Here is a 26,567-nt window from a genome sequence, read left to right as displayed (position 1 = left end):
GAAAGTTTAGCCTTGTTTGTGTTTTTTACGCACCGTCGAAACCGATCGAACATGTGTTAATCCTGTGTCTTTCAATTACAATTTTCTCTTTTAAACTCCAATCGAGTCTTCCTGATAAACGATCTGTTGGACTCAACTGTCCGATTTTTACCAAAAGGTCCCTGGATAATTTAAGCATTCGATATCAATGAGACAATCTGATTTTAGAATAATGTGAACTTTATATACTTTCAAATCTGATTCTGTTGCTGAAATACGAATTTGTTACGTTTTAAATACTCACACGGGCTCTGTCATTTCGGTTTCTTCGTTTCCCACCCAACCGATGTAGACTCTGTTCATTCTTCCAACCAAGGGAGGAGTGATTAGAACGAGATTATCCGACTTAATGAGGAGACTTTTCTGATTGAGAGCCAAAATGTTCACTGGTGATTTGTCTTCATCACCGACAAGCCTGAAAAGAAATTGATTTTTTTGACAACAAAAGTGTTGATTGTCTTGATAACATCCGTATAATCGCGATATTTTACTATTTAATAAATCACTGTTCTTTGCAGGAAACATGATCTCTGCTACTGATTGTAAAAATTAACATAAATGACAAAATTTTTCCCAATGTTAAAGATTACAGGTTTTCGTTTACAAATATATTTGACAAAATATCCTACTATCTTCACACTAGCTACATCTAAATTTGGATAATTCGCTCTATTTGAAAGCAAAAATGTTCCAAACCTGCACACAATGTAACTGATATTGGAAAGCTGTCTCCCTTTTAACTTTATCATGTAGCAATCATCGCCGGACGAAATCTTGTCCCGAAATGCTTTGTCCAATCCAAACTATAACAATGTTACTACATAATAAATACAGTAACAACTAAATTGCTTCTTCTCAGTACGATCCTTGGCAACTTTACAGTACAACAAAGTGTCAACATTATGTGTTTTTTGCTAGTGATAATATAATAAGAGTTTTTTTGGTTGGTACTAATTAGTGGAAACGCATACTTTATGAAACCGGTAGTGACTGTTAACCTTTCAGGCAGACAGATTTACCCGATAATTAGTAGCCGACCAACGAAGAACAGAAGTAAATATGATTTTCGCATTGTGGTATGAAAAAATGAATTTCAAATATTACTACAATAACAAAAATAGAAGCGTTGAGACGCCAAAGCAATATTTGGAGTTTCACTTGTGTCACGCCAAAAAAGTGTTGCTGATCAGGTTTTGATTTCGTGAATTTTCATGAAAAAAAATCCACACAACTAAGACGCCCGAAAAATATTAAAGCTTGGAAACATTTTACCATGATTGTCTGCTTGTCCAATCTGTCTTTGGCGAAAGCGTAGAAACCCCATATTAAGGTGAGGAAAGCAATGCAACCTGCGATGATGGGAAGAGTTTGATGATCGGGGGAGTAAATTATTTCCCAACGAACCGGAATCACCAGAAGCTGAAAATCGTAAACCACTGGGGGGCGGTCGAGGTGTCCGGTCGAAAGAATAGTTATCTGATAAAAAGCACAGTTGATATTTCATGAAAAGGTGAAATGATTGGTTTCAGACTTTGGTGGAATTGCAGTTTTCTTGGTAAAATATTAACGAAATCTTGCTGAACTTGAGGCGAAACGCCGGGAAGAATGAAAAATGTTTAGGGACTATTACTGACCCTACGAAGTTTAACATAAGTTGAAATAACACGGTGGGTACAAATGTCATTCTACAGAATATATTCATTACAGAAGTTAAAAAAGAAATTTGATAATATACACTTTTGTTTGATCATGCATGCCTATCAAACCTTATTGTCATCGATCTTAAAAGCGTTGAAAGTCTTTAAATACCGGTACATAAACAAAAAAGCGTGCGCGACGACTTACATGAACAAATTTGGCGAAAAAGGACGGAATTTCAGCGATCCATTTTTGTCCTCGAGCCACAGGAATCGACTTTATCTCGTCAACCGACGTAGATTCGATCGCAGATCTTCCAGGAACATTTTTAAACGAGAATCTCATTGAATTTCTGAAGTTTTTTCCTTCCGGTGAAAATTCCGCTTTCATGTCTACGACCTGGTCTTGCTTTCCAGTTCCAGAGTGGATTTCCAAGGCCTGTTTTGTGGGTTTTTAATGTGATATAAGGTAATCCTTGGAATCGAACAAAAGGCGCAATTAAGGAAGACCTGTCGAACTTTAATTATAACTTAGAGATTTTCTTGTTCCGCATTTTTGTTTTTGTTTAGACGAAAATACAAAATACGTAAGAACACAAATCGTTGGATTTCTACTTCATAGTTTTCATTTTTAAGTGTATCGATACCAAAAAAATTGAAAAGTTTCAGATTGACACACAAATTTTCAAGAAATGAACAAATGCCTTCGTGCCCCACTCACGTTCACTTGGTAATGATCAGCCAGGTACAGAGTGAAAGTGTAAATCCGCTTTCCCGTGACGTTTGGTTTCCAACTCGTCTCTTCGTTTCCATCCCACACGTTAACAACTGGGTGGCCGGGTTGAGCTGGGGAACCCCCTCGGATAATGGCGGTACGCAGAGATTTTCCGTTTATCCATCGTGCATCGCCTTATGAACACGTACGTTATGTGGCTACTTAAGCACATCGCAGTGAAATATGCAACAAGTTAAGTTGAATGTCTTTTAGCAGCTGATGGCGCAGAAAATTTGTAATAAACTCTCCGAACGGTTTTAATGAAATCGTGTTAAAACATGGGGATATAAATATTAAATGTTTGGTTGTTTATTTTGTTTAAAGTCTAAATAGATCAACGTTATGTTTCAAAAATTAAGATTCAAACGTATATTCAAAAAAATGTATGTTTGTCAACGTGTGACTTTCTCAGGGTTTTTAAATCGAAAAAAAACAACGAATTTCATCTTCTATGCCTCTTAACACTTTAGTAGTGTCATACACTACCACCAATGTAATTTGTATGCTGTTCTATTGTATACCCAGAGGCGTCGCAGTAAGATAGGGGTGCGAACTGAAGTTTGCTTTCAGCATTGGTTCGTTTTGCAACCACGAGGCGGCTTTAACTTCCTCCGCATCCAAACCCCTCACGTAACCGACGGGCAGAGCACCTTCCTCAATCGCTGTTACAAAAAAATAAAATTAAAAACACTAGAACTTTTCATACAATTCTAAGTATGCACGATGAAAATGCAGCAAAATCGGTTGGATCCATAAACGTCAGACAAACAAAAGAATCTACGATAGTGTGGATTATTTGGTGAAAGTTTAGATGGCGTACGTTTTTACGTTGAAAGGTCATAATAACACAACTACGATATAAAAAATCAATGCAAAATCCGGCCATGACTGAAAACTCTCCCATCTTACAATTGAATTGTTTGTAGCACACCAAGCATTTCACAACATAATTTGAAACGATTGGAATTTTGCCAACCACATGAAATACAGCATATTTTAAAAAATCTTCATAGGACGCATATTGGTATTTCTATGAAAATAAGTTTTGGTGCTGGGAAATGCCCACCGTGTAGACCTGTCACAATGGAAATTCATGCATCACCAAGCAAAGCAGTGATGCATTTAATTTAAATTATGGTTGAATGAGCGCACAGGTGCGTGCTGTTGTCATGGCGAATTTTAGGGTGTTTGGGGCAGTTTTAGTAGGGTTTTGGGCTATTTCAATTAGGTAGTTACTTGCTGGTGGGTGCTGCTGAAAATTATGTTGAAAATGGAGCAAAAAAATCAGGCTGTATTTGTGGAAAAATGAATCGTTTGAGTGTCCAATCATTCGTGATTTTATGAAAGATCCATCTCATATCTACAAATATTGATCAAAATTAGTCTCCGAAAAAATGGTTTAGCCACCCCCCTAGGGCCATTTGCTCCCCTGGTTACTCAGTATTTTGGTAAAAAAAGATGCATCGGTTTTCCACACTCCACACGCTAGATGCATTACAGCTGATGGCCTTGAAAACAGGATTTCTCCAATTTCCTACTCATATAGGTCCTATAGACAGCTAAACCCCGCTTTTCTGACCAAAATTGAAAAAAAACTATCGACTGAAAATCGTTTAAATTTACAATAGAACTGATCTTCTGGCAATGTAAATTGCAGCATGCCCGGTAGCAATAGGAACACATTAGAATAGTTGCTTTTACCAACCATTTATAAAAAATACAACTTTTAACAGCCCGAAGAACTTACATCTGCATTCGAATGAATCCAAATGTGGGCGCCAGGAGCCGGTAATAGCGCACACCAATTGTATCCTCGCTTGGTCAGTGAACGCCCATTCCATCAAGTCGTATTGGACGGTCAACCAGTGGTAATCGTCACATTGAAATTTCAACGTTTGGTCGACGTCGTACAAACTGATGTTGGGTGTTCCATTCAAATCAATGGAGGAATGTTGTTTTTTGAACGGGTATTTACACTTGATGGCTGTGAACACAATCGACGAAGTTTTTTAATACACGTGCTTTTGAATACCAACAAACCAAACGCACATAAATTAACGGGGACTCTTTTTTGATTCTTTATCCTCTATCAAGTTATTCTGCAACAGTCGCTTTTGAAGAGCTAGCTGTCTGATCCGTATACAGTACAAACAAAAGTGAAAAAAAACATACTTCGATTTGTCCGATGTTTGTTGTGCCCTAACACTACGTAGCTAGTATAAAATAACGGCAAAATTCGCGTAACTTGATCACTGCTACGAGATCTTTGTAACATGAACATAAAAAAAAAAACACTACACTGTAACACGTCTAACTTTCAAGCACTGAATATTTAAAAAGCATTAGAAGACACAAAAATACGTCGGCGACTACAGTTAGACCGAAACAAAACGGATAGACACCTTCGCACTGGAAATTGACCGGCGGCTCCCACATTCCTTTGTCGTTGCACACAACACGTCGGGAATAATTCTTAACCGCGATCCAATACCCGCGCGCGCATCTGTAATCGATGCGGGAATTGTACGCGGGAACATCACGAGACATCACCAGATTGGCGTGAAGCATTTGTCGTGGAGACGAACACTGGAAAGCTGCAAAAAGTTGAACCCGGTTAATACCAAAAGTTACGGTTACAGTTTAATTTCATCAAAAGAAAAAGTTTGTTGGGTCAAAGGGCCGCGCAAAGATAATCTGAAAACAACCCACAAAGTTGCGGGCTCTTACGATAGCACTGCACTGCATTCACGTTCTCTCCCCAAGTCGTGTCGTGCAGGCATTCGATCTCAACTTCACTGGTTCCTCGTCGAATGAAATATCCGGGTTCGCACTTTATTTTGAAAGTGGTGTTATAGAGTCCACTCCCATGGATGACAGCGTTGGGAACGTAACGCGGTAGTGGACATTGAACAGCTGCCAGAAAAATACGTTTGAAACGAATGTCGGTTATACAGTCACAATAGAGTTCCGTAGAGTTTATACTTGTGAAGTTACACAAACTGAATTAGTTTTTTTCAAAAAAAAATTTAAACGCACAAATTGCACCGCATACCATCCCACGTGTCAGCTAAAATTAACACACATTGCAAGTATGACTATACGCAAAAATCGAGTTTCAAAACATACTATTGGTCATATATATGTTGATCCAAAAGCGTTCTCTTACGTTTGCATGTAAAGAACGACGGGCTGGGATACCACACTCCACTCATATCACACATAGTGGTGGGTGGGGTTGAAGTTGTCGGGGTCAGAGTGTAACCGGCCACACAAGCCAACTCCACTTGAGTTTTGTATTCGAAGTTGTCATGTTGCAGGAGGACGTGTTCCAAATTCGGTTTTCCACAATCCACGACTGTAAGGTATAATAGATATATGTTTGCTAAATTAAGGACGAATCAAATGTCGTAGGCAAACAACTTTTGCAATTAGTGCGATGGTTGTCGATGATGAGGCACGTCGGGGTCACCAAATTATAGCGTGGTTGTTCTTTACAAAACTCCTGACGAGAGAGACCGAGCGAGTCGCGAGAGAAATACATCCTATGTATAGTTTAACATAACCCGCGACGGTACACAGCTCTTTAACTCGCAGGATATGCCGCTATTTACTTTAAATTCGTAAAAGTATGTTTCCCGTGTTCGCAAACCGTAACCACGACTCCAAATTCTAAAAGACGTGGAAATATCAGGGGCAATTTTGTGGCAACCAAATTTAAATTCAAACTGAAAAATATTTACGGTGGACCAACGTATTTCCAACATACGGGAACAAGATGAATCGATGCCAATACTACGAAAGTTTCAAGATGGGGGAAGGTCAGATAACTTTGGTTTTTTGTGATATTTACGATACCAATTAATGAGCAAATATTAAACGGATAAACGGACTGTAGAAAACGGAAAAGGAACAAAAAACATAACGAAAAAAACTTCTCAACAGAAAAATGGAAGCCCTACTACTAACACTACAAAAGAATACTATGGGTGCGTGACTTTCAGAAAAAAAGTAAGAAAAGTTTCACACACCTTGACATTTCCTCCCCTCCACTCTTGGTACCCACCTCCCATCTTCGCTACATCTCGCAGCGATTCTCGTCAGGTTGGTTTCGAACCACATGGTGGGCGGGCAGCTGTAGTACACAAAATCGCAGGTAGTCATCGTTATACATTTTACAGTTCGTTACTGACGATTAAAAATTACATGAAAAATCTCGTCTGGCAAAAAACTCATTTTTTACATTTTATAGTCTGAAAATGCAGGCACTGAAAAGCTAGAACTGGTAATACCCTGGCAAGATTTGTCGACTGCAAACAAACCACTGCAGAAGTTTGTGTAATGATATCAGAGTTAAATTACACAGTAAACGTTTCTAAAGTCGTGTGTATAGTTCGAAAATAAAACTAACCGGAAATAACAACTAAGCAATGCGCATATACAACTATATTTAAAAGAAAGCTTTACCTAAAAACTCCTTTTCCTCCCATTACAAATGAATCGATAAGTTTGTGGGCTTTCGGTAAATCCACGTCAGTGCATTTTACGTCTGAACACAGAGAAGGTTAATTGTGTCGTAAACATGAGGTCGGTTGTCGGTTATTGTAACAAGCGCTGTCACTTTTTTAACGCTATTTGAATCCTAAGCGAGAAACGTAGCCAAAGGTGAAATTTAATATCTCGGGTCTGTAACCAACGTTTCTTGCAACTCTTAAACAAATGTAAAATTCATTAAAGGTTTTGACGATAGAATCGTTTAAAATTGCTGTTTAAACATAAAGTTTCACAACAAAACTGAGTTGTATGATTTGTTGCGTTCTTGTGGTTGGATTAACTATGCCATTTTCAAACAACGTGTGCACTGGGTTGACAACCACGCACTAATCCAGGGTATCTACCGGTACACGACAACGAGCTGGGTTCTGGCCTCCACTTTCCGTCCTTTTCGCACGTGACTTCTACCCGGCGACGTTTTTGTGCAGAGAAATGTTGGCCGTGGGCGCATGTATAATTCACCCTGCTTCTGTACACGTTCCAAACGCCATCGCTTCTGGCTCCAGTGACTCGCGCTACTTTGTCGCACACGACAGCTGGAAGACGACACCATACAAATAATTTTCGAAACTTGAAAACGCAGTAATGTTTCATGCAATGGCATGATTGGCCCCTGTGCGAAGGTCCTTACTTGGCGATCACAGGTTTCGTATCAAGATCATTACGAAGCCTGCAAACCTAACGGAACTCAAGAATCAATGTAAATACAGTTGTTCTTGGATGGAACATCTAGAGAGCAATACGTGGGGAATGTTTCATAGTTACTGTCAAATAGGAATACTACATTTCATACACTTCACGGTCAACCGTCTGACAGAAAATTTCGGATTACGCAGATTTCAATACTTTAGGAGGAGTTAAAGAAAATCTAGGTGCAATCAAGTTGTCCAACCAGGGCATCTGCATGGACCACGATTTAGTGGTTTTATGTAAAAGGAAAACTTACACTTCACAGCTTAGGTTCCATAAGCCTTTTACCTGGGGACTACAACATAATTTTCAACAAAATACCATTTTATCTCACTTGAAGTAAAGGATGAGTGCCAAGGTAAAATATTACACAAAAAAAATTTCTTGGTGTAAAAATGAATAGCCAGCCTTCTTGTGACTTACTGACGCAGTGCACAGTTTTGAAAGGGTCAGGTTTCCACGTCCCAGTGTCGCAAGTTATGTTTTTGGAAGTTACTTTTTCAGCTCCATCACTGATCCAAAAGCCAGCAAGGCAGGAGTAAGTGAAGGTCACGCCTCCGTAAAACACTGCACATGTTCAGAAAACTTGTTTTAGAAAGACCCTAAACTTCCATGTTATCAACGAGCACCATGCATAATTTTGTGCACAGCAAGCCTAATTGTTTATTGAATTACCATAATTTTGCAGCTTCAAATGATTTTCATCATAGTCTACCTAAATTTTATGTTTAACAAACTGTGTCCAATGTTGTGTGTGATTTGTTGTCAAAAATTATTTTTTGTTAGAAAATGCTCGTGAAACATACCAGTGGAAACATGACCGGTCTTAATTCCCACAAGTGTACCATTGATCATATTGGGCACGATGGGTGGAGTTGGGCATGATATAACTGTGATAACAAATCTCGTTAATTTTAAAGATAAGATGATGATGAACTCACCTTTACAAGTGAACTGGTAGATAGGTCTTGGAAGCCACTGGCCGTTGGAAAGACATTTGATTTTTTGTGATGTCACACCAACAGATATCCTATATTAAATGTATGTGGACATGAAGAACACTAGCATGAAGTAATGTATATTGTGTGCAGTTTTCAAATTTTAGTGAGTTAAATCACGGATGTAGCCATAACATTTTGATATTACATTTTGTGGTTAACTTTCGGTTGAGATCAATTGCTATAATTTTGCTGCATTATGATTGGCTTCATTGTATATACAAATTATAAACCCAGTAGGTAATAATGGAAATACTAAAAGATATGACACAAATACTAGAAAAAGAAAGTAGGTGGTGATTGTTTTGCAAAACTTACAACAAAGCAACAAATTAACCAAATTGCCTCCAAAACAAGCATTTTACCATGCACTATAACAAAAACAAAGATTACATAGTTGCCATACCTGTACCCTGGCATGCAAGTATAAAACCACTGTGAACCAACTATAACTCCACTTCCTTCCAGTACAGCATTATGCATGGCTGGTGGGTTATCACACAAAATGTCTAATCATATCAACATTGTTATTAAGTGTTGCAATATATTAATAGTGATAATTTATTAGATATTCATCACAAGGTTAACAACTTAGTTAGGTTTTCTAATGTGATTTTTGCAATGTGTTACTGTTGTCTAAAATAAACTAGGCTATAGTCAAAGTTTCTGAACATTGGCAGGGTTTCCCAAAACTAAAATTTGCAATAATTTAAAAGTAATATCAATATTGGTGTAGCATATACAATCAATTTCATGATGTTGGTGACACTAAAATTGTTTCAAGTTGTGGCTTAAGTTTAACTTTTTGATAGCATATTTTCATTGAAATAAATTGTTGTCATTGAATATATCCCAAAATGCACCTTTCAAAGCAAAATCAGTTACAGTACGAAAAATGTCCCACTTTTTAGATCTGGCTTTAAAAACTAGAAGTTTCACTAATACAAAAAAAAACAACAACTATATTGTAAAGTTCATTACATACCAACACATCTGACGTTAGCTAGATTTGGTTTCCATGTTCCATCCCACCAACATTCAACCACCTGTTTGGTGACGTTGTGAGGTGAAAACCACTGTTTTTCTGGGCAGTTGTATGTCAGCTTATGGCCGTGTCTGTATTCTTTTGCCTCATAATCAAATACATCAAGAAGAAATGTGACATTGGGTTTCAGACAATGAACACCTGAAAGAAAGTGGCAACATGGAGAAACAGACAATTAACGAAATTTAAGTTTTTAGCAAATGGCATTTAAACACTTACTACATACATTTTTTATATACAAGTACAACATATGCAAGTTTGTTTTTTGTCCGAAATCATTTAGTGCTGTGGGCCTTATATACCTGCATACATTTTACATAGACCATAGTACATTGGCAATAGTGATACAATTATTATTTCAGAAAAAAATGCAAAACAAATTTAATTTCTAATTACAATAGCATGTAGTTACTTTAAATGTGTACTCAAAACATGGCATGATTTTGGTCAGCACCCACCGATCTGACACCACTGGTCTGAAAATACTTTCACACTGAGTGTGTTTTGAAGGCCATTACTATTAACAGACATGAAGCACATTGTGTTTTTTCAAGCCTTAAACAGGCAGTGCATTTATAAACATTCTGTGTTGACAACTTATGCTCAAATTTAAAAAAATAAAATAGCAGAACACCCACGTGTGCAAGATACGCCAGTAGGATCAGGATTCCACTGGCCAGTTTCATTGCACTTGTGTTCAGACGAGAATTGGAACGGGGCAATGTTGTATCCACTTATGCAGGAAATTCGCATGATTTGTGGGCTGAAAAACACAGATAGTTGCAAAAAGTTTTTGCTGTTTTGAATTTCACAGTAGTTTTTACTCACAGAGTTTTATATGCATCTTTTATGTGGTTGTAGGAAACAACTGATAGTGTAGAAAAAGCAGGTGGTGGAGGTGGAGTGCATTTTCTATCTACAGTGAAAACAGTTTTCAGCAATTTGAAACTGTAAATTTGGAAGAATTGTTGTTTTGTTTTGTTAATGTAAAGGGCAACTAAAACAACTTTGTATATTATTTAGTGAAAATTTAAAAACAGTAGTTCTACGTGTTTTTTTCAAGTCTTTGACCAAAAAAGCCAAATCAATAAAAAAATAAAAGCATTTTAGCAAAAGATAAACACTAACAGTTCATTACAATATAAAAGTACACTGTGCATGTAACAAGTCAAAATTTCAAATTGACTAACAGGAACACGACAACGTTGCTAGATTGGGACGCCACCGTCCATCCTCCGTACATGTGACAGTTAGAATCGTCTTGTTTCCAAAACTCATGTTAGGTTTGCATTTATACTGGGCTTCAGACCACAACTTGGTATCACTGTATGAAGTTTCAGCATTGTGTATATCAGGAGGTGTACCACAGTCTGTCTCTAAACAGTTGGCAAAAATATGCAAAAAATTTTACTACAAAGGAAATGTATGGAGTTACATGTTTTTATTTTTAATGTACCAAATTGTATGTGAACAAAAATGTTAACACCAATACCTTTACAGTGAAGTGTTTCTAAGCTTGGCAACCATTGTCCCAATTGGCCACAAACCAATTTTTCAGTGACAGACCATATATTGGGTGCAGCGGTATCTGGAGGAGACAAGACGTAACCACTTGAACATCTCACATCAAGAAAAGTTGAAAATGGAAACTTTTTTGAGCGATCAGTTTGACCCACCACCCGATGAGGTCCAGTGATTGATGGAAAATCACATTTCATTTCTGTGCGGAGCAAAGTAGCTTTAATATGTTTTTAAACATTTACATTTTTCTTTTTATTTAGCCAAGCAAAAGTTCATTGAATTCAATACAAGTCTAGATAATATGAACATGACTTAACAAAGGAATTAATTGTTTAATGTAAAATGTTTAAAATCTTAAATCTTAAATGTAAATTGTTTAAAATCTGTGAAAAAAAAACATCCAAACAGTAAAGTTTAAGCAGGTGAGTTTTTGTCCTAGGATGGTGTAACTTAAACTTTATTATGTGTGCCTTTTCAATGTGAGTATCTGCACTAATTTACAGAAGGAAAAGTCAATTTAAATACTTCATTTGAGTTTAACAACGTTTTGGGGGTTTTCAAAGCAACATTTGACAAAAACCACCATTCAATGCACCAGAGCGTTAACTTCCAAGCTGTTTCAAAATATTTTGTACCTTCACATTTCACATCAACTGGCGTCCATATTCCAGAGCCATTACATGTAAGGTTTGTAGTCTCAACAGATTCTTTCCCAGGAATGGTCATGCCATAGCCAGGAATGCAGTGCATGTTAACCTTGCGGGAAGTGCTTCTCGTGTAGTAGGTTTGATCGTCTTGGGGTGGAAAGTCGCATTCAAAGTCTGCAACATCTACACAAAATGATCATGCAATATTGAGTATTCGTGCAATGATAGGCTTTTGTAATGGTACAAATTACATGCATGTCAAAGATAATATATTACAGAGGCGTGGGCCAAGTACATGCATTAGATGCAATTAAGCAATCATTACAACATATCTGGATTTATGTTACTATAAATTTAACAAAACAACAGATTTTCACCAAAGCATACAAATTGTTTTCAAGCACATTGAAATTAATACAAAATAATTTGCAGTGATACTGAAAATTACTTGTGCATTTTATGTTTGAATTCATCCATTTTCCGTCTTGTCCACAAAACAACACAGCTGAATCCACACCGGCAGAGAAATAATAATGAGGCAAGCACTTGTAGGTTATATTGGATCCAAACACAGTTGATGTGTTTAAACTTGAGGCTACGGCATTGGGTATGTAAGGGAAACCACCACAATTAGCAGCTGACGAAACAAAGCATAAATTGTAGAAAATCCAAAGTCGTTAAACAATTCGTTTAAGACAACCTTCGCAAACCAGATCTTCGCCAGTGGGTGACCATTTCCCAGTTGCTGAACAAGTCAATATCGACTCAGAACCAGCTGTGTATCCATCATCACAAAAGAACCTTTTTACAGAAAGTTTTTCTTGTTTTTTTTTACATTTTTTTAAAGATATAAGCAAACCTAGCAGTATGTGTAAATGTAAGACCACTAGAAACATAATATCCATTCGGAACATCTGGTGGATCATCACATACAACACCTGAAATAGGCAACATTTTCAATGTAGGCTTTAAAACATAAATATGATACATGTATCACATGGTGAATATACCACACAACACTTTCAGTCTTAACTTTACAAATCTTTTATTTTGTACACTTTCTTATTTGAACAGATCCTAATTTTAATGAGGCTACAAAATGACAGTTTTCTTACATTGACAAAAAAAACTTTTTGATCAATTAATTTTTATAATACAATCATCAAGCACAAAACAAGTCCTGTGGCTGATACATTTTATCACAAACTTTTTCAATAAACCAAGCTTACGAATGCAGCCCAAGTTATCCAAATCCACAGACCATTGTCCATTTGCTTGGCAAGTTATTTCCTTGCTAAAGGCTGTGCTGTTAAACCAAAACCCTTCATCACACTGATATGTCACCTGAGACTTTACAACATATTTTTCAGACGATGTAACTGAATTTTTTGAAACATATCCATAGAGTATTGGAGTTGGTGATGTGCACACTATATCTGTGACCAAATATCTTCCATTCAATTGTATATTTTTACAAAAGTGCAAGGATGAGGATATGGTTGCTGAAAACCTTTTTATACACAAATATTTAAACCAGTGGTTCCCTAACAATGTGTTACCATGTCTTGTAGAGTTTTTGCACACAAAACAGAAACATCTACAAAAGCTTTTGCAAGAAATGTTCACGCCAGAAATATCCATTTACCACATATAACCGACCTTTGCATTCCAAGTCATTAGGGTCAGTTGACCACCTTTCGTCACCTGAACAAGTCAACACAACAGAAGAAGTTTGGCCCTCAAATTCCAAGTCCTCATGGCACACATACTTCATCTTTACACCAAAGTTGTACAGCATTGACCCAGTTCTAAAGAATGCAGGTTGTGTAATTCACTTATTGACAGAAGCGTTCTTAACCTACGATGGATCTTGGAAGGAGATTTCACTCAGTGGTTTTTCTGTGACAATATACCTCTCGGCGTTTTCCACTGCCCCGGGGTCTGCGCACTTGAGAGCTGCAAAAACATTTCACCGTGTTTGGGTGAATGCATTTTAGCAAAACAAGACATTTTAATATTGGCAAGCTGCAGACAGAGTGTGTACATGCACTGTTTCGACCTGTGAGGTCTCATCAGTGCAGCTGTTGCAGTGGCACTGTGCTAGCTTTTACACTAGATTCCACTTTGTGGTACCTGTCCGGTCAACATCGATCTGTTGGGTACCCAATGCTGAGTACCAAACAGCGACAGGGTCCAAAGCATAAAAAACAATTGAATATGAGAATTCATGATGTAAGAATGTCTTAAAAAGTACAATAAACCTGAATATAATTTACTAACCAACACAAAATATGTTTTCAGGTGGTGGTTCCCAGAGTCCATCTTTTGAACATGTAATAGTAGTTGTGGTTTTGTGTTGGTTCAATAAGATGTATCCAGTAATGCACTCTATGTCTGCAGAGGCACCTAACCTTGTTCCTGAGGTGGCCTTAACTGGTTTTGCATTGTAAAATGTCCCAGGATGACCGCAGTCAACAACTAAATTGAAAAATAAGGAATTTTATATTGCAGCCTTTATATGCACACAAAAAATAAAATACAAAAAACACCAAAATAAAAAAAAAACACTTGAAGACAAAGAAGATGGAAAAAGAAAAATAGGCCTAAAACTTTGTAGTAAGATGGCACACTTTGGGCATTGCATTTATAATTGCATTTGTTTTGATGAAATACTGCAGATAATTTAGATTTTGCAAGCAAGTCTTTTAGCAAAAATTGCAAATCAAACACATGCATTTCTTCGTCAATAGAAGGTTCATGAAACTGCATAATTTATAACAAAAATTAAAGTCAAAATTGTCAGATAAATAATTTATTTAAACCAAGCGTAAATTGCAAACCTTTGCAAACAAATGTTGAAGGGTCAGGATACCACTGTCCATGTTGGGTGCATTGAGACAGACGAGAAGTCAAACTTGGCTGAATCCAGTATCCCTCAACGCAAAAATATTGGGCGTACGACTCAAACAAGTGGTCCGATGCATAAACAATTGCATTTGTAATATTCTTTGGTCTTTTACATGTTATTGCTGAAAATATGTGCAAAAAAAGCCATAATATTGCAAAGCTGCAGACAGGGTGTGCACACGCACTGTTTCGACCTGTAAGGTCTCATCAGTGCAGCTGTTGAGTGGCACTGTGCTAGCTTTCACACTAGCAGGCACACTAGTCTCCACTTTGTGGTACCTTTCGGTCAACGTCGATCTGCAGGGTACCCTATACTAGGTATACTAGGCCTGCTAGTGTGAAAGCTAGCACAGTGCCACTCAACAGCTGCACTGATGAGACCTTACAGGTCGAAACAGTGCGTGTGCACACCCTGTCTGCAGCATTGCTGAAAATGTTTTTATGATTTTCATCTAATACAATCCTTATATAAAACAATCACAGTATGCATGTTATTGGCTGAATGACTGTAAACAAAAAATATGCCTAATTTATTGCCAAACTATTAACAGCATTAATAAGCCGATATCATTCCAACTAGGATAAATTTTAGTATACAAAAACAGCTTACGAAGGCACTTGAAATGCATGTAAACAGGAATCCAGCTTTGCTTTTTGGTACAGGTGATATCCGTGCTGTTTGTGGCCCGTATAGAGTTACTCCCCAACCTGTACCCAGGTTCACACTGTATTGTAACTGAGCTGCCGAACGAAAAGTCATCTCCGATCAAAAAGGAATACAAAGGGAGGTTGGATGGCTTGTCGCAAGTCATATCTAGAATATCAAGAAATAGTAAATAACATAATTCCCCGAGGTTTGTGGCCAACTTGCTTCAGAGGGTTTATGTTGCCCACAACCATATCAAAAACTAAATGCCTATTTTGCTAGTGCAAACAGAAAACATATTATTCAGAGATATGCAATAAAAAAGTGCTTGTGTGCCTGAAAAACAAATAGATTCCTCAGTTTTATGTTTGAGATATTAAGAATACAAACATTTCTAACATACTTCAAAATTCCACATCATATATCTTTCGAAAAGCCAATAAAAATCCATAACTTTTTCACAGGTGCAATACATTTTTGTTGTATACCAATGGAATAATAGACGGCAAACTAATAGCCCAAAAACACCAGCAATCAGTAAATAGCCCAACAAATAAAATCTGCACCTAAGCACACAATGGTAGTTGGGTGAGGATGCCATTCAGCATCATCCCTACACGTTATAGCAATTTTGTGGAGGTTTTCAGCGAACCACTGTCCAGTTTCACACTTGTACATGATGATGGAACCCAAGAAGAACTCCTCTGCTGGCCGGGCAACTTCATATCGATATGTACGTGGTATAGGTCCAGGGTCAATACATAAGATTCCTGGATATATATATGGCAACATTTAAAACAAAGGACTACATATTGTTTTGTGGGTAGCAGACTGCATTTTTTGCAGACTGTAGTAATCAAAAAGCATTTTTTTGCCCATTATTTTCTAATGTACATGCCAAGCATTACTTGAATCTTTTTTTGATGCATGTATTTAGACATTTGTTTTTGTCTGACACATCAAAGAGCTACTGGTTCCTAGAAATGCTCAATACGTTTAATTGCCATCACCTTCACATGGGCATCTGAGTTAATAACCATTAAGGTTTTACCAGTGTCCATGTCATTTAATTTTTTGCATATTTATTATTCATGTGCTCGTAAAACAAAAAATGATTGGATTTTGATTACATCATAGAATAAAACTCAAACACTAATTTGTTAACTGCTCAACTCACTGCTGCAGGTAAATGTCATTGGGTCAGGGAGCCAATATGCCATCTGAGTGCAGTAAGCGTCCTTCCTAGTTACTCCAGGCTCAAACCAAAACCCATTGTCACATGTGTATCTAAAAAAGCCACACGTTGAGATGAGAGAATTAACTACTGGAATCTACTTGGATTTTAAATTTCAATCCACTTGTATTAACTGTAACCTGGTAGAATCGATTTTTGTCCCATAGTACAAAATACACAAAAAACAAAAGCTTAGTATAGCTTGCTCGCTACAGGTGAACTAAGTTTTAATAAACCATAAACAAAACATGAATTAAGGCTGATAGAGTTAAAGAGTAACATTTTGTGAAATTGAAGTATTTAAAAATTGACACAACTAGCCATAATTTGTGTCGGTATTCACAATCTCAGTAACTCATTAAGTAATAATTGACACACAAACCGTGCTAAGCCGTTAAATTGAATTCCAGTTGATATCATCTCTGCATGCATAATGTTAGGAGGTTCGTCGCAAACAACAACTAAATAAACAAAAATTAATGAGTGGTTGGTAATGGCAGAACACACAAACGCCATAGCATTATAGTAGGGAAATGATATTATCATACTAAAAAATACCGTAATTCGCAATTTTGCAATACAGAGTGAATAAACTTTTTTAATCATATTTTTAAAAAAGTTACAATTTCTCACTCTGACAGCCATTTACATGGTGCGATGCGTCCCAATCTCCCTGTTCATTGCAATGCACATTTATTGCATCTAGATCTTTCTCAAAGTTCCATCCTCTGAATACAAAAGCCTTTCTTCATTTACAAATAAAAACTTGTCAGGCAGTCAGAAACAAATACAATAAAACACAAAAAAAATCTTACAAACACAACTTTTGCTGCAGTAGGTTCAGGTAAAAATTTTATCACTGCAAATAAAAGCTCATTATAAACAGACACAGTGAAACTCACATTCTGCAGGCAATAATGAGCTGGTCACCGAATGTCATGCTTTCTATGTCTCCAAATAGGACAATAGTGTTTTCAGGAGGTTCGTAGGGTGGACATTGCACTGGATTGCATCCAAAGTTTGCAGGATCAGGTACCCAGGTAGACATATCTGTACAACTGTTGAAATGCTGATGGGTTATTTCGGCGGACATGTTAGTGGAAATGTGGCATATTAGTTTGACACATTACCATAAATTAATGGCAGAAGGTAAAAAGGCATAAGCACCAATAAAACCTTACAGCAGTGCTACAAACAAAAGGTTTTGGAGGTCAGTCACGAAGCATTTTAACAACAGATAATACAGTCATATATGTTATATTTCAAAGGGTAGGCAAAAATTTACTAGCTAAAAGAGCCTATCTTGTTATATGATAACCAATAGTGAAAACGTGGCACATAAAAACAGTACTTGGAAAAAAAGCATGTTGTAAGGCAAAAAAAGTTTGGGAACGACTGCTTTGAGGTAATTGATACACAGTTTTAATACATTAGTTTGACACATCCAAACCTGACAACAAATTTCCTTCTGTCTTTCAAAAGTTCATAGCCATCGAAGCAAGTGTATTGCACGGCAGTCCCATAATAGTATTCATTGGACAAGGAAATAATTTCCATCTGTGGCAAATGTGAAATAATGAAAGAATCCTAGGTAGGTTTTATTAGAATACAAACTCGGGCATTTTCAACCGTGGGTGGATCTGGGCACCGCATTATACTGCACTCTATTTTCAAGGGATCTGGGACCCACTTTCCATTTCGAGAACAAGTCACAGTTTGTGATATTCTGTGTTTACTCAGGTGACATATATCTCTTTCTGTTACAAGGAATCTGAAATGGAACATCACTATATAGAAATGGTATTTTTCTTTTACGGAAAATACCTTTCTGCAAATGATATTACACTTAGGCCATGTTCGCTATTGCTGGTGGTGTGCAGATGTTTTGTGTTTCGGTCGATGGTGAGGTAAAACTGATTGGAAGTTTGCAGGCCCAATACCAGGTCACTCGCACCCTTTTAAAAAAACCAAGATTACAGTTAAGTGCTTATTTTATGCATTTTCAACTTTACTATTTAGCGCCACAATTTTTTTTACGATGCTAAGCAACTAAGATTTTGTAACTAAATTTCTTGCATGTAAAAGTTTTTAAAAATTTTATAGAATATTTCACAGAATTTATATATTCATTCATTTTTTATGTAATATTTACTTGTTGTAGTTCTGTTACTTGTAGTTTTGACAGAAAATAGTGACTACATATTTTTTTGGATAGTTTAACAATTACAGTTTTATGCATGATAAGATGGTAAGAGGCAAAAAAATCTAAATGGTTGAAAACGGCAAATATAACACTTACATTAAAATTTTTTTTCATTAATACCCACTAAAAACCTAAAAGGATATTTTCTCTTAACTAAATGATAAACATACTGGCATATTGCAAAGCCAAATCTGTCCTGGATCACTTTCATTGCAGTGAGACATAACTATTCTCTTGTAACTTGCAGCATCAGTTGGTGGGTCTTTTGAGCCCAAACACATTCCAGAGTTTATGTCTCTCAATGCCAGATCGTCGCTGTGTTCCATCTTTGTCCACTGCAGGTGCAGAGCTTTTTGCGTTTGACAGACTTCTTTGCTCGCATACACATAATTATCAGAATCTAAAACATGCTTTGGTCAGGTTGTATGATCTTAATAGGATAATTATCTTGAATGGCTTGTCATTATGTCACACACTGAAATGAAAGTGACTGACATTGACCAGTGAGTTTTATGTCAAATTATAGTTGAACAAAGAAATTGACATTATAACCTGACACAAGTAAAAATATTGATAAAGTGACTAAAAGAAATTATAAAATATTACCCTCCATGAAACAGTATTCATAGAATGGAGCATATGGAGCAAAGATCCGAAGCAGATGTCTTTCAGCGTGACACAAGTAGATTATTTCACTTTTGTAATCATATTCCTTGAACCATTTACTTGCATTGCTTTCTGCATAGGGTACTTTAGGTGGGGGAGCACAATGTACCTCTAAAAAAGGAATGAGAAATAAATTGATGTATCTTTTAAGTACTTTTGATTGCAGAAAAATACAATACATTATTGACTGGAAAAGACAACGTAACTAGGCTGCTGTTAAACATATTTATGTTATAAAATTACTTTATTATCAGCTAAACCATTAATAATGTTAGATTATATGTAAAAAATGCTTTAGAACATAAAATTACATGCAACATACAAAACTTGCTCAATAGTTATGTTTACCATACCGGCACAGTAAAATTCAGGAGACTTGGGCTGCCATTGGCCGTCGTTCAAGCACTTTAAATTGACTGACTCAGAAATATTAGCATGTACTTCGGACATGTTACTATCTTTGGCCATCAGCCTGTAACCATCCTCACAGCTTAAGACAAGAGTTCGGAGATCCTCATGGCCCCATACGGCATGCTGGACATCTGGAGGAGCCTCGCACATAACCTCTGAGAGAATGTTTAAATTTTTTACTTAATTTATTGATTATATTTTATAATTAAACAGAGATTCTGACAAAAATGGCCACTTAAAAACAAGCTGGTACAGAAAGTGTTAAATTTACAGAAAACAACACAACAAAGCTTTATCAAATTTTTGCATCTCTAACTTTAAAACATTCATAAATTGTATAGTACATCACCATAACAAAAAAGATAATGATTCACACGATTTATCTTCCTAATATCCCTGTGCAGTATCAAATCTAGGGAACCCATTACCCCAGCAGAAAACATCGTTAGGCTGAGGGTGCCAAAATCCATCAGGCTTGCAAGTGATGGTGAACGTAGTTACACCTGGTTCTACCCAGTAGCCATCGTTGCATGTAATGGTTGCATTGAAAGGGTGTGCATAAGTGAAAGCTGCTGTCTGTGCAAATGGCACTTCTTCAGGAGGATCGCATACAACAGCTGTAATGGAAATACTTGTAATTTAAATTTAATGCTGGTTTTGGAACAAAAAATGGACATCATATATGACCGATTTGCCAACTGGCAAGACCATCTATAATAAGCTAGTTTTACCGAGGAGACCACAAAGTTTAAAACAGTGACACTGCCTGCAGCTTACTAAAAAGGGCTACTCTTTCTTGAGAATAATGCTTATCACTAACAGTAAATACAACACTAAAAAAACTGTTCGGAAAACAAGGAATAAAAATTTATTGCTGTTGATGTACATAGACATACAATTTCAAAAAGTGCACAATAACAAATCTTGTGTACAGCATAAAATCTTACTGATGCACTTCAGTGAGAGCAAAGAGGGTGTCCATTCAGCATTGCCTGAACATGTCACTTCCATTTCAAACACATCCTTATAAAACCAAAACCCAGTGTTGCAGACATATGTGGCTTTATCACCAAAGTGGTAGCCTTGCACTTCTGGGAGATCGGCATTAAGGATTCTAGTCGGTTCAGGACACTGAAGATCTGAGTGAATCGATAAAAACACTAGTTGGTAGAGAGTTTTGCATGCAGGGTGACAATACTTACATCGACAGGCTAGGTGGTAAGGGTCAGGTTCCCAATCAAGCTCCGACGTACAAGTGATGGTCTAGTAAAAAAAGAGAAGAGATAAAGTTTTGAATATAAGGACCAGATTATATATGTTTACACATTGCTGGTGGTTAACGATATTTATTACTTTGCACACAAAACAATCAGAAACTACCTCTCTTTAAATACATCGCAATATTTACAATCTGACATTAAATACAGTAAAAAAACTTAAAAGCACATGCCCCAATGTGCATAAACATTTAAGAACAACAATACCATACAGAGAAGTAGTTGACATCACAATTGGACTGCCCTAGTGATTCTTAAAACTAAGCAGTTGAACACAGAGAGTGTTCTAACCTGAGCATATCGGCCAGGATCAAACCAATATCCTTCTGCACACTCATATGAAACCCTCCCAAGATAGGAATAACTGGTGAAATGGGATTCAATCAACTTTGCTTGAGAGATTTCTGGTGGATCAGCACAAAACCACCTTGACTGTTTCCTTTGTGTACAATATTATTTTTAACAAGCTTTTCTACTTTCTGAACATTTCCCTGTACAGAAAATGAAAGTTAAAGTTTTCAAGGTGGGATGCATTTTGCTGCAGGTGTTTATGTGTAATATTTTAACATAGAATATATTAGACAGTTTTATAGACGTTTTACACCAGAAAGACAACTTCTTGTTTCTGTGAAGCACTTTTGGTAGTTGCACAAACATGTAAGGAGCTGTCAGCTTTATACAGAAACACTTAACATGGCTATCGATCTTAAGCCTGCTAAAATAGCTTGGTTTAATTTATATATCCAGTATAATTTCCTTTCAACCTTCATTTGTCATGTACAGATGATTATGATTTATCTGTATAGTTTAAAAAGACAAAGCACACAAACAGCTTACTTGCAAATGTACTTTGCTTTGTCGGTTGGGTCTTTTTCATGAACTCCCTCTCTGGAGGAATTGTGTAGCCACAATGCAAGGGCCCATGGTATGCCCATAAGACTGTGTTTACCGTCTGTAAATTTCAGAAAAGAATCGAATACTGTTAGCTAATAACAAATCAGCTGCAGAAGAAGTTATGTGTGCAAAGTATGCAGCTTACTGATCATTATTGGCTCATCTGCTTGTACACAATTACAAATTTTGCACATACTTTTAGCTTTAATGAAACAGTTATTATTAATTATTGAGTTTTAATAACCTTTGAAGCACCATGCATCTGCCTTTGCTGGTGTAGGAGAACATTGTTTTACACCACCTCTTGGAGCACTGGCACTACATAGATGATCCTCACCGCTCATCACAGTAAACGCAACGTTTCCGTCAGCCCAGCCACAACCACATGATGATATATCCTTTAAAAAAAATTGTGGAAGAAATAATTCATCCAAGGTTATATCAGGGAAAACACAATTTTTCAATTTTGAACATGTTAAAGTTCAATCAAAAATTTGAAAAACAGTCCTGCAGTGTAAAGTTAAAAACAGTAATACAAACATCATTAGTAAGGTAAGTGATAAGTTCTGTCTCTGTTGCAAGCCTGGCGTTTTGTTCTGTGCATTTCTGTTCTGCCTCAGTGTAAGTGTAGCTGTTGCCTTTCGCAACTGCACCTTCCCACAACAGGAACACATTTCCTGCAACACAAAACCACTCTCAAGACCCCTGTCAATTTATGTCCATGCTGGGCTGATCTTGAACTTGACCTTTAATAACTCTTTTTCTGTTTTTCTTCACAAATTATTTACAAAACCCAAACTAATGTTCTCTCCCTCATAAAACAGGACACTTAATTACCTCTTATTGTGACGGAATGGTGGCAAATGTCATAATCGCTGGTGTTTAATATCCATCTAGTGTAGTTTCCAGCAAAATACCTAGAAAAACGTTTCTTGCAGAATTTATAAAAATATGAATGCTCCAATCAGTCTTCCTTAACGATTCCAGATGGGGATAAAACACCAATGAAAAGAGTTGTCCTCGATCAGATTACTACATTGTCGGTAAACCATAAAGTGGAAAACATAAAAAAGCTCGAGGCAACCCCTAAAGGTTACAAATAGCACCCCAGTGGGAACCACTGCACTAAAAGGAAAACTTTCAAAGGGTATTACCTATCCAAGCACAAAAAATAATGCTGTAATTGCGGTGTTTCTTAACCACCAGTATGTGTTTTTTCAACGATTTCTGAAAGCAGCAAATAATAGATAAACAGGTCTTCTAATGCAAAATGCATACTTTTGCCTTGCACTACATATCCACTTTATGTTTTGCTAATACAGCACTGTAAAGTTGATTTGAAATTTTCTAATAAGGTCGACAACCACTGATTCAAAATGACGTTGTGATTTATGGGGTCTTAACAAGCTATACATACTCGCCCCCAACTCTAATCTTATCCCATGGATTAACAACATCATCGACAAAGAAGCTTCCACTTTGGTACAATATCTTCAACGAGGCATGTGATTCATGTCTGCGACACCCAACAAGTTGGACATCCTTTATTATGTTACACTTATTTCCCCTTGGTGCACTTCTTATGTCTTGCTTTGTTCGGCCATTTTTTGGAAAACCTTTCAACAAAAGAACTTATTCCATTACAGGCAGATTTTAACATCATAAAGTATTTATGAGATTTTTTTCCACAAGGAATCTGCAAAAAGTTAACTTATGTCTAAAATATTACGAGTGACTAGCTGCTTTCGCCTCTTGTGATGTTGAATGTTTTACACCCAAAAAAATTTAAAAAAACGATAAGCATTCTTTAAGTAACAAAAGTTACCAAAGAAATAAATAAAATTCATTTGCTATAAAAAAAGAATGCTTTAACTATTCATAAGTTTGTGTTAAAAAATATATATTTTAGGTGTAAACTCACCAGAAATGCATTTATCAGTAGCGACGTTGTACAAATGAAATGGAGAGACCCATCTCCACAACATTTTGCGAGCTGGGTAGTCATAGCAACCTCGAGAACCAACAAACGCATATTTCGCATCAATGAACATACACCTATGTGTAAAAGTTTGGCCTGTTTATTACTTTAATAGCCACAAGATGCAAAGCTAAGAGTTTTTTAAATCAAAAAGTAATAAAACCACATACAAGTATTGGAGTTATTTAAATTGAGTTATTAGAAGGAAGATCATGATCAACATTATTATCAGATCATCAACAACCAAATCCGACGTATGCTTGTAATTTCTAAAAGGTCCAACATATTTAGTGTGTGCATATATAAGTTGGCATGCAGAATAATTATCTTTTGAAAATCTTAACATTTATTACCTTCTGTCATATGCGAGAATGTTATCAAACTCTTGCGTGTGTCGGTTATGCATGTAGTGCATTATGAAAAAATCTTTGTACAGGAGTGGCAAATATCCAACACCTTTCTTTTGTTTAACTTCATCATCGGTTTTAGCCCTGACCGATCTTTAAAATAATATTTTAAATTGTCAAACAAATACATGTTAAAGTGCATTATCATTAAAAATCACTGGTTCCCGACTGTTGGAAAAGTCTGTAAATGTGGTTCACCAGGACTTGGAAGATGTATAATAAATAGGACACACTTGTACTTTAAATTAGAAAACCCTGCTCTAAATACTGTCAAATAACAATTACCTTGTCACAATCACCATAGCAGTGTTTCTAAACAAAGGGGATGGTTAACCCCTGTGTAAATGACATTTTTACATAAGCAAACAAAAAAATTATTCGCCAATTCTGTATCCAACTAACTTGGCAATCATATGGCTAGCAGTCATGCAGTTTGCACGTAAAAATTGTCCATATTTTTGACATGCTACAGTAATATTACTTCCAAAAAAAGGTCGCACACTTTCTGAAAATAAAATGCTATACACAATATTTAGGTGAGTGAACTTTCCACACACTTAAGAAGGGAAAATGAAGCATGGAAATATTTGGTGATCTTGAATACCAGAATTGTATAGCAAGAAAACTTATACTGTTTGTTTTTTAGTACCTGAAATCTCTCCATGTAGGGTTGCTGTTGACCGGGGTCTGGTAATGATGTTGAATACCTAACCAGTAGAGAGTATTCTGACCGTGTATTGCACTGTCTTTGGTCTTCACGAGGTGTTTTAAAAAATTAAATTCCAACTTGTCCTCTATGTCAGCAAGAGTTCCGTTCTGTTAAAACAAAAGTTTTCAATTTTTACAAAGTCAGTAACCCACGAGACTCCAAAAAGTGGCAAAATAATATTTAAAAGCACAGAAACTACAAATGCCATTTGTACAAGGCAAAATTTACTGTTTATAAGTATTCTGTTTTGGATTCGATTCAAAACTTATTGTGTTTCATTCCTGAAGAGGAACTTTGTACATTGAACTTAAAAGGGTTGTCTTCTTTCCGTGAAGATCAGTTAACTAATACATTTGCATTAATATTGTTAAACCTTTAACAGCAGTTTGAAGTAAGTGCTTGGACCAACCGTAGCTACAATGTCTGGCACTCATCTAAAGGCCTAATTAACCCATGTAGATCTGCATTTTCCACCTAGTTCAGTACACTTAAATACATTTTACACATTACTTACAAGTTCTTCACAGCCAGCTTTCGCTTCAGCATAATTCACTTTGTTCGACACCACTTTGTAGCAGTGACCTTTAAGTTGATCCCAAGTCTCCTGGCAAGCAGTCTCACATTCCTCTTCCTGATTCCCCACTTTTTCCCATTGTCCCACTTCATTGCAGCGATAATCAACTGAAGAGCACAATTGAAGATTTTAATACATAACATTTTCTGTTGGTACAAATCCGCCACACAATTAATTTTTTTTAAGTTTTATTAAAATTTTTGGCATAAAACCGTCAGGTTATAAATTTTAGTTTGGCCCTTATGTTAAAATAAAATTATGTTAAAATAGTGGGATTCCCAAATGAAATTCTTTTTTTATTAGTTTTTTACTTGGTTTACGTGTTAAGCCAACTCATCTATTCCAACTCATCGGTTGTAAGTAACCATCTGTTAACATTGCCAGAGTTTTTCATTTTAAGAGTCATTTATTGAAAAACAAATCATGTTGGTAGAAAAAATACCACAAATATCTCTAAGCGCGCTAAACAATTGCCATTGTGAGCTGGAAATAACTGGGTTAAGCAACATGACTAATGTTATCTATTGAATTCCCGATAACAAATAAAAATTTCCAAACCATAACAAAACTATCCACAAAATCAAACTGGGTCAGTTCCCATTTATCCATTCACTTACTTGTAATTTTTCCAGGTCCAGCCAAATGTTTCGAATCACAAACAAACGAGTTTGTCTGATCGTACAAAGTGTTGGTGGAGGGTGAGAGGGTGGCACCAGGTACAGTAACAAGAATTGCTGGACATGTTATAACTGCACAGA

At 36.5% G+C, this 26,567-nt stretch overlaps 1 protein-coding gene across 1 annotated transcript in view; it reads right to left on the bottom strand.

The window, feature by feature from the left end:
• LOC145897906 (uncharacterized) overlaps window positions 1–26,567 on the bottom strand; it is a 42,732-nt gene that overhangs the window by 3,626 nt on the left and 12,539 nt on the right. The window contains exons 31-88 of the mRNA XM_082986361.1: window positions 26,427–26,558; window positions 25,750–25,916; window positions 25,176–25,342; window positions 24,473–24,619; window positions 24,063–24,196; window positions 23,559–23,757; window positions 22,979–23,058; window positions 22,682–22,818; window positions 22,386–22,539; window positions 22,085–22,199; window positions 21,539–21,686; window positions 21,173–21,233; window positions 20,918–21,109; window positions 20,399–20,587; window positions 19,913–20,125; window positions 19,500–19,670; window positions 19,064–19,293; window positions 18,515–18,645; window positions 18,305–18,461; window positions 18,141–18,247; window positions 17,593–17,748; window positions 17,324–17,418; window positions 17,073–17,151; window positions 16,634–16,743; window positions 16,023–16,226; window positions 15,421–15,624; window positions 14,744–14,932; window positions 14,184–14,381; window positions 13,766–13,859; window positions 13,563–13,711; window positions 13,133–13,339; window positions 12,763–12,841; window positions 12,604–12,704; window positions 12,352–12,540; window positions 11,892–12,086; window positions 11,228–11,455; window positions 10,926–11,111; window positions 10,564–10,651; window positions 10,374–10,498; window positions 9,676–9,876; window positions 9,097–9,199; window positions 8,634–8,722; window positions 8,499–8,582; window positions 8,116–8,259; window positions 7,347–7,538; window positions 6,916–6,997; window positions 6,480–6,583; window positions 5,618–5,806; window positions 5,179–5,364; window positions 4,854–5,045; window positions 4,199–4,435; window positions 2,973–3,113; window positions 2,398–2,585; window positions 1,885–2,115; window positions 1,312–1,515; window positions 736–842; window positions 284–454; window positions 34–161 (exon numbers count right to left, since the gene is read on the bottom strand). Coding sequence (XP_082842487.1) covers window positions 34–161; window positions 284–454; window positions 736–842; window positions 1,312–1,515; window positions 1,885–2,115; window positions 2,398–2,585; window positions 2,973–3,113; window positions 4,199–4,435; window positions 4,854–5,045; window positions 5,179–5,364; window positions 5,618–5,806; window positions 6,480–6,583; window positions 6,916–6,997; window positions 7,347–7,538; window positions 8,116–8,259; window positions 8,499–8,582; window positions 8,634–8,722; window positions 9,097–9,199; window positions 9,676–9,876; window positions 10,374–10,498; window positions 10,564–10,651; window positions 10,926–11,111; window positions 11,228–11,455; window positions 11,892–12,086; window positions 12,352–12,540; window positions 12,604–12,704; window positions 12,763–12,841; window positions 13,133–13,339; window positions 13,563–13,711; window positions 13,766–13,859; window positions 14,184–14,381; window positions 14,744–14,932; window positions 15,421–15,624; window positions 16,023–16,226; window positions 16,634–16,743; window positions 17,073–17,151; window positions 17,324–17,418; window positions 17,593–17,748; window positions 18,141–18,247; window positions 18,305–18,461; window positions 18,515–18,645; window positions 19,064–19,293; window positions 19,500–19,670; window positions 19,913–20,125; window positions 20,399–20,587; window positions 20,918–21,109; window positions 21,173–21,233; window positions 21,539–21,686; window positions 22,085–22,199; window positions 22,386–22,539; window positions 22,682–22,818; window positions 22,979–23,058; window positions 23,559–23,757; window positions 24,063–24,196; window positions 24,473–24,619; window positions 25,176–25,342; window positions 25,750–25,916; window positions 26,427–26,558 — 8,880 coding nt within the window. The remainder of the gene's footprint in view (window positions 1–33; window positions 162–283; window positions 455–735; window positions 843–1,311; window positions 1,516–1,884; window positions 2,116–2,397; window positions 2,586–2,972; window positions 3,114–4,198; window positions 4,436–4,853; window positions 5,046–5,178; window positions 5,365–5,617; window positions 5,807–6,479; window positions 6,584–6,915; window positions 6,998–7,346; window positions 7,539–8,115; window positions 8,260–8,498; window positions 8,583–8,633; window positions 8,723–9,096; window positions 9,200–9,675; window positions 9,877–10,373; window positions 10,499–10,563; window positions 10,652–10,925; window positions 11,112–11,227; window positions 11,456–11,891; window positions 12,087–12,351; window positions 12,541–12,603; window positions 12,705–12,762; window positions 12,842–13,132; window positions 13,340–13,562; window positions 13,712–13,765; window positions 13,860–14,183; window positions 14,382–14,743; window positions 14,933–15,420; window positions 15,625–16,022; window positions 16,227–16,633; window positions 16,744–17,072; window positions 17,152–17,323; window positions 17,419–17,592; window positions 17,749–18,140; window positions 18,248–18,304; window positions 18,462–18,514; window positions 18,646–19,063; window positions 19,294–19,499; window positions 19,671–19,912; window positions 20,126–20,398; window positions 20,588–20,917; window positions 21,110–21,172; window positions 21,234–21,538; window positions 21,687–22,084; window positions 22,200–22,385; window positions 22,540–22,681; window positions 22,819–22,978; window positions 23,059–23,558; window positions 23,758–24,062; window positions 24,197–24,472; window positions 24,620–25,175; window positions 25,343–25,749; window positions 25,917–26,426; window positions 26,559–26,567) is intronic.

Source organism: Ascidia mentula, chromosome 4 (assembly GCF_947561715.1).
Source record: "Ascidia mentula chromosome 4, kaAscMent1.1, whole genome shotgun sequence".
Lineage (NCBI taxonomy): Eukaryota > Metazoa > Chordata > Ascidiacea > Phlebobranchia > Ascidiidae > Ascidia > Ascidia mentula.
This window is presented reverse-complemented; position numbering and strand designations above follow the sequence as displayed.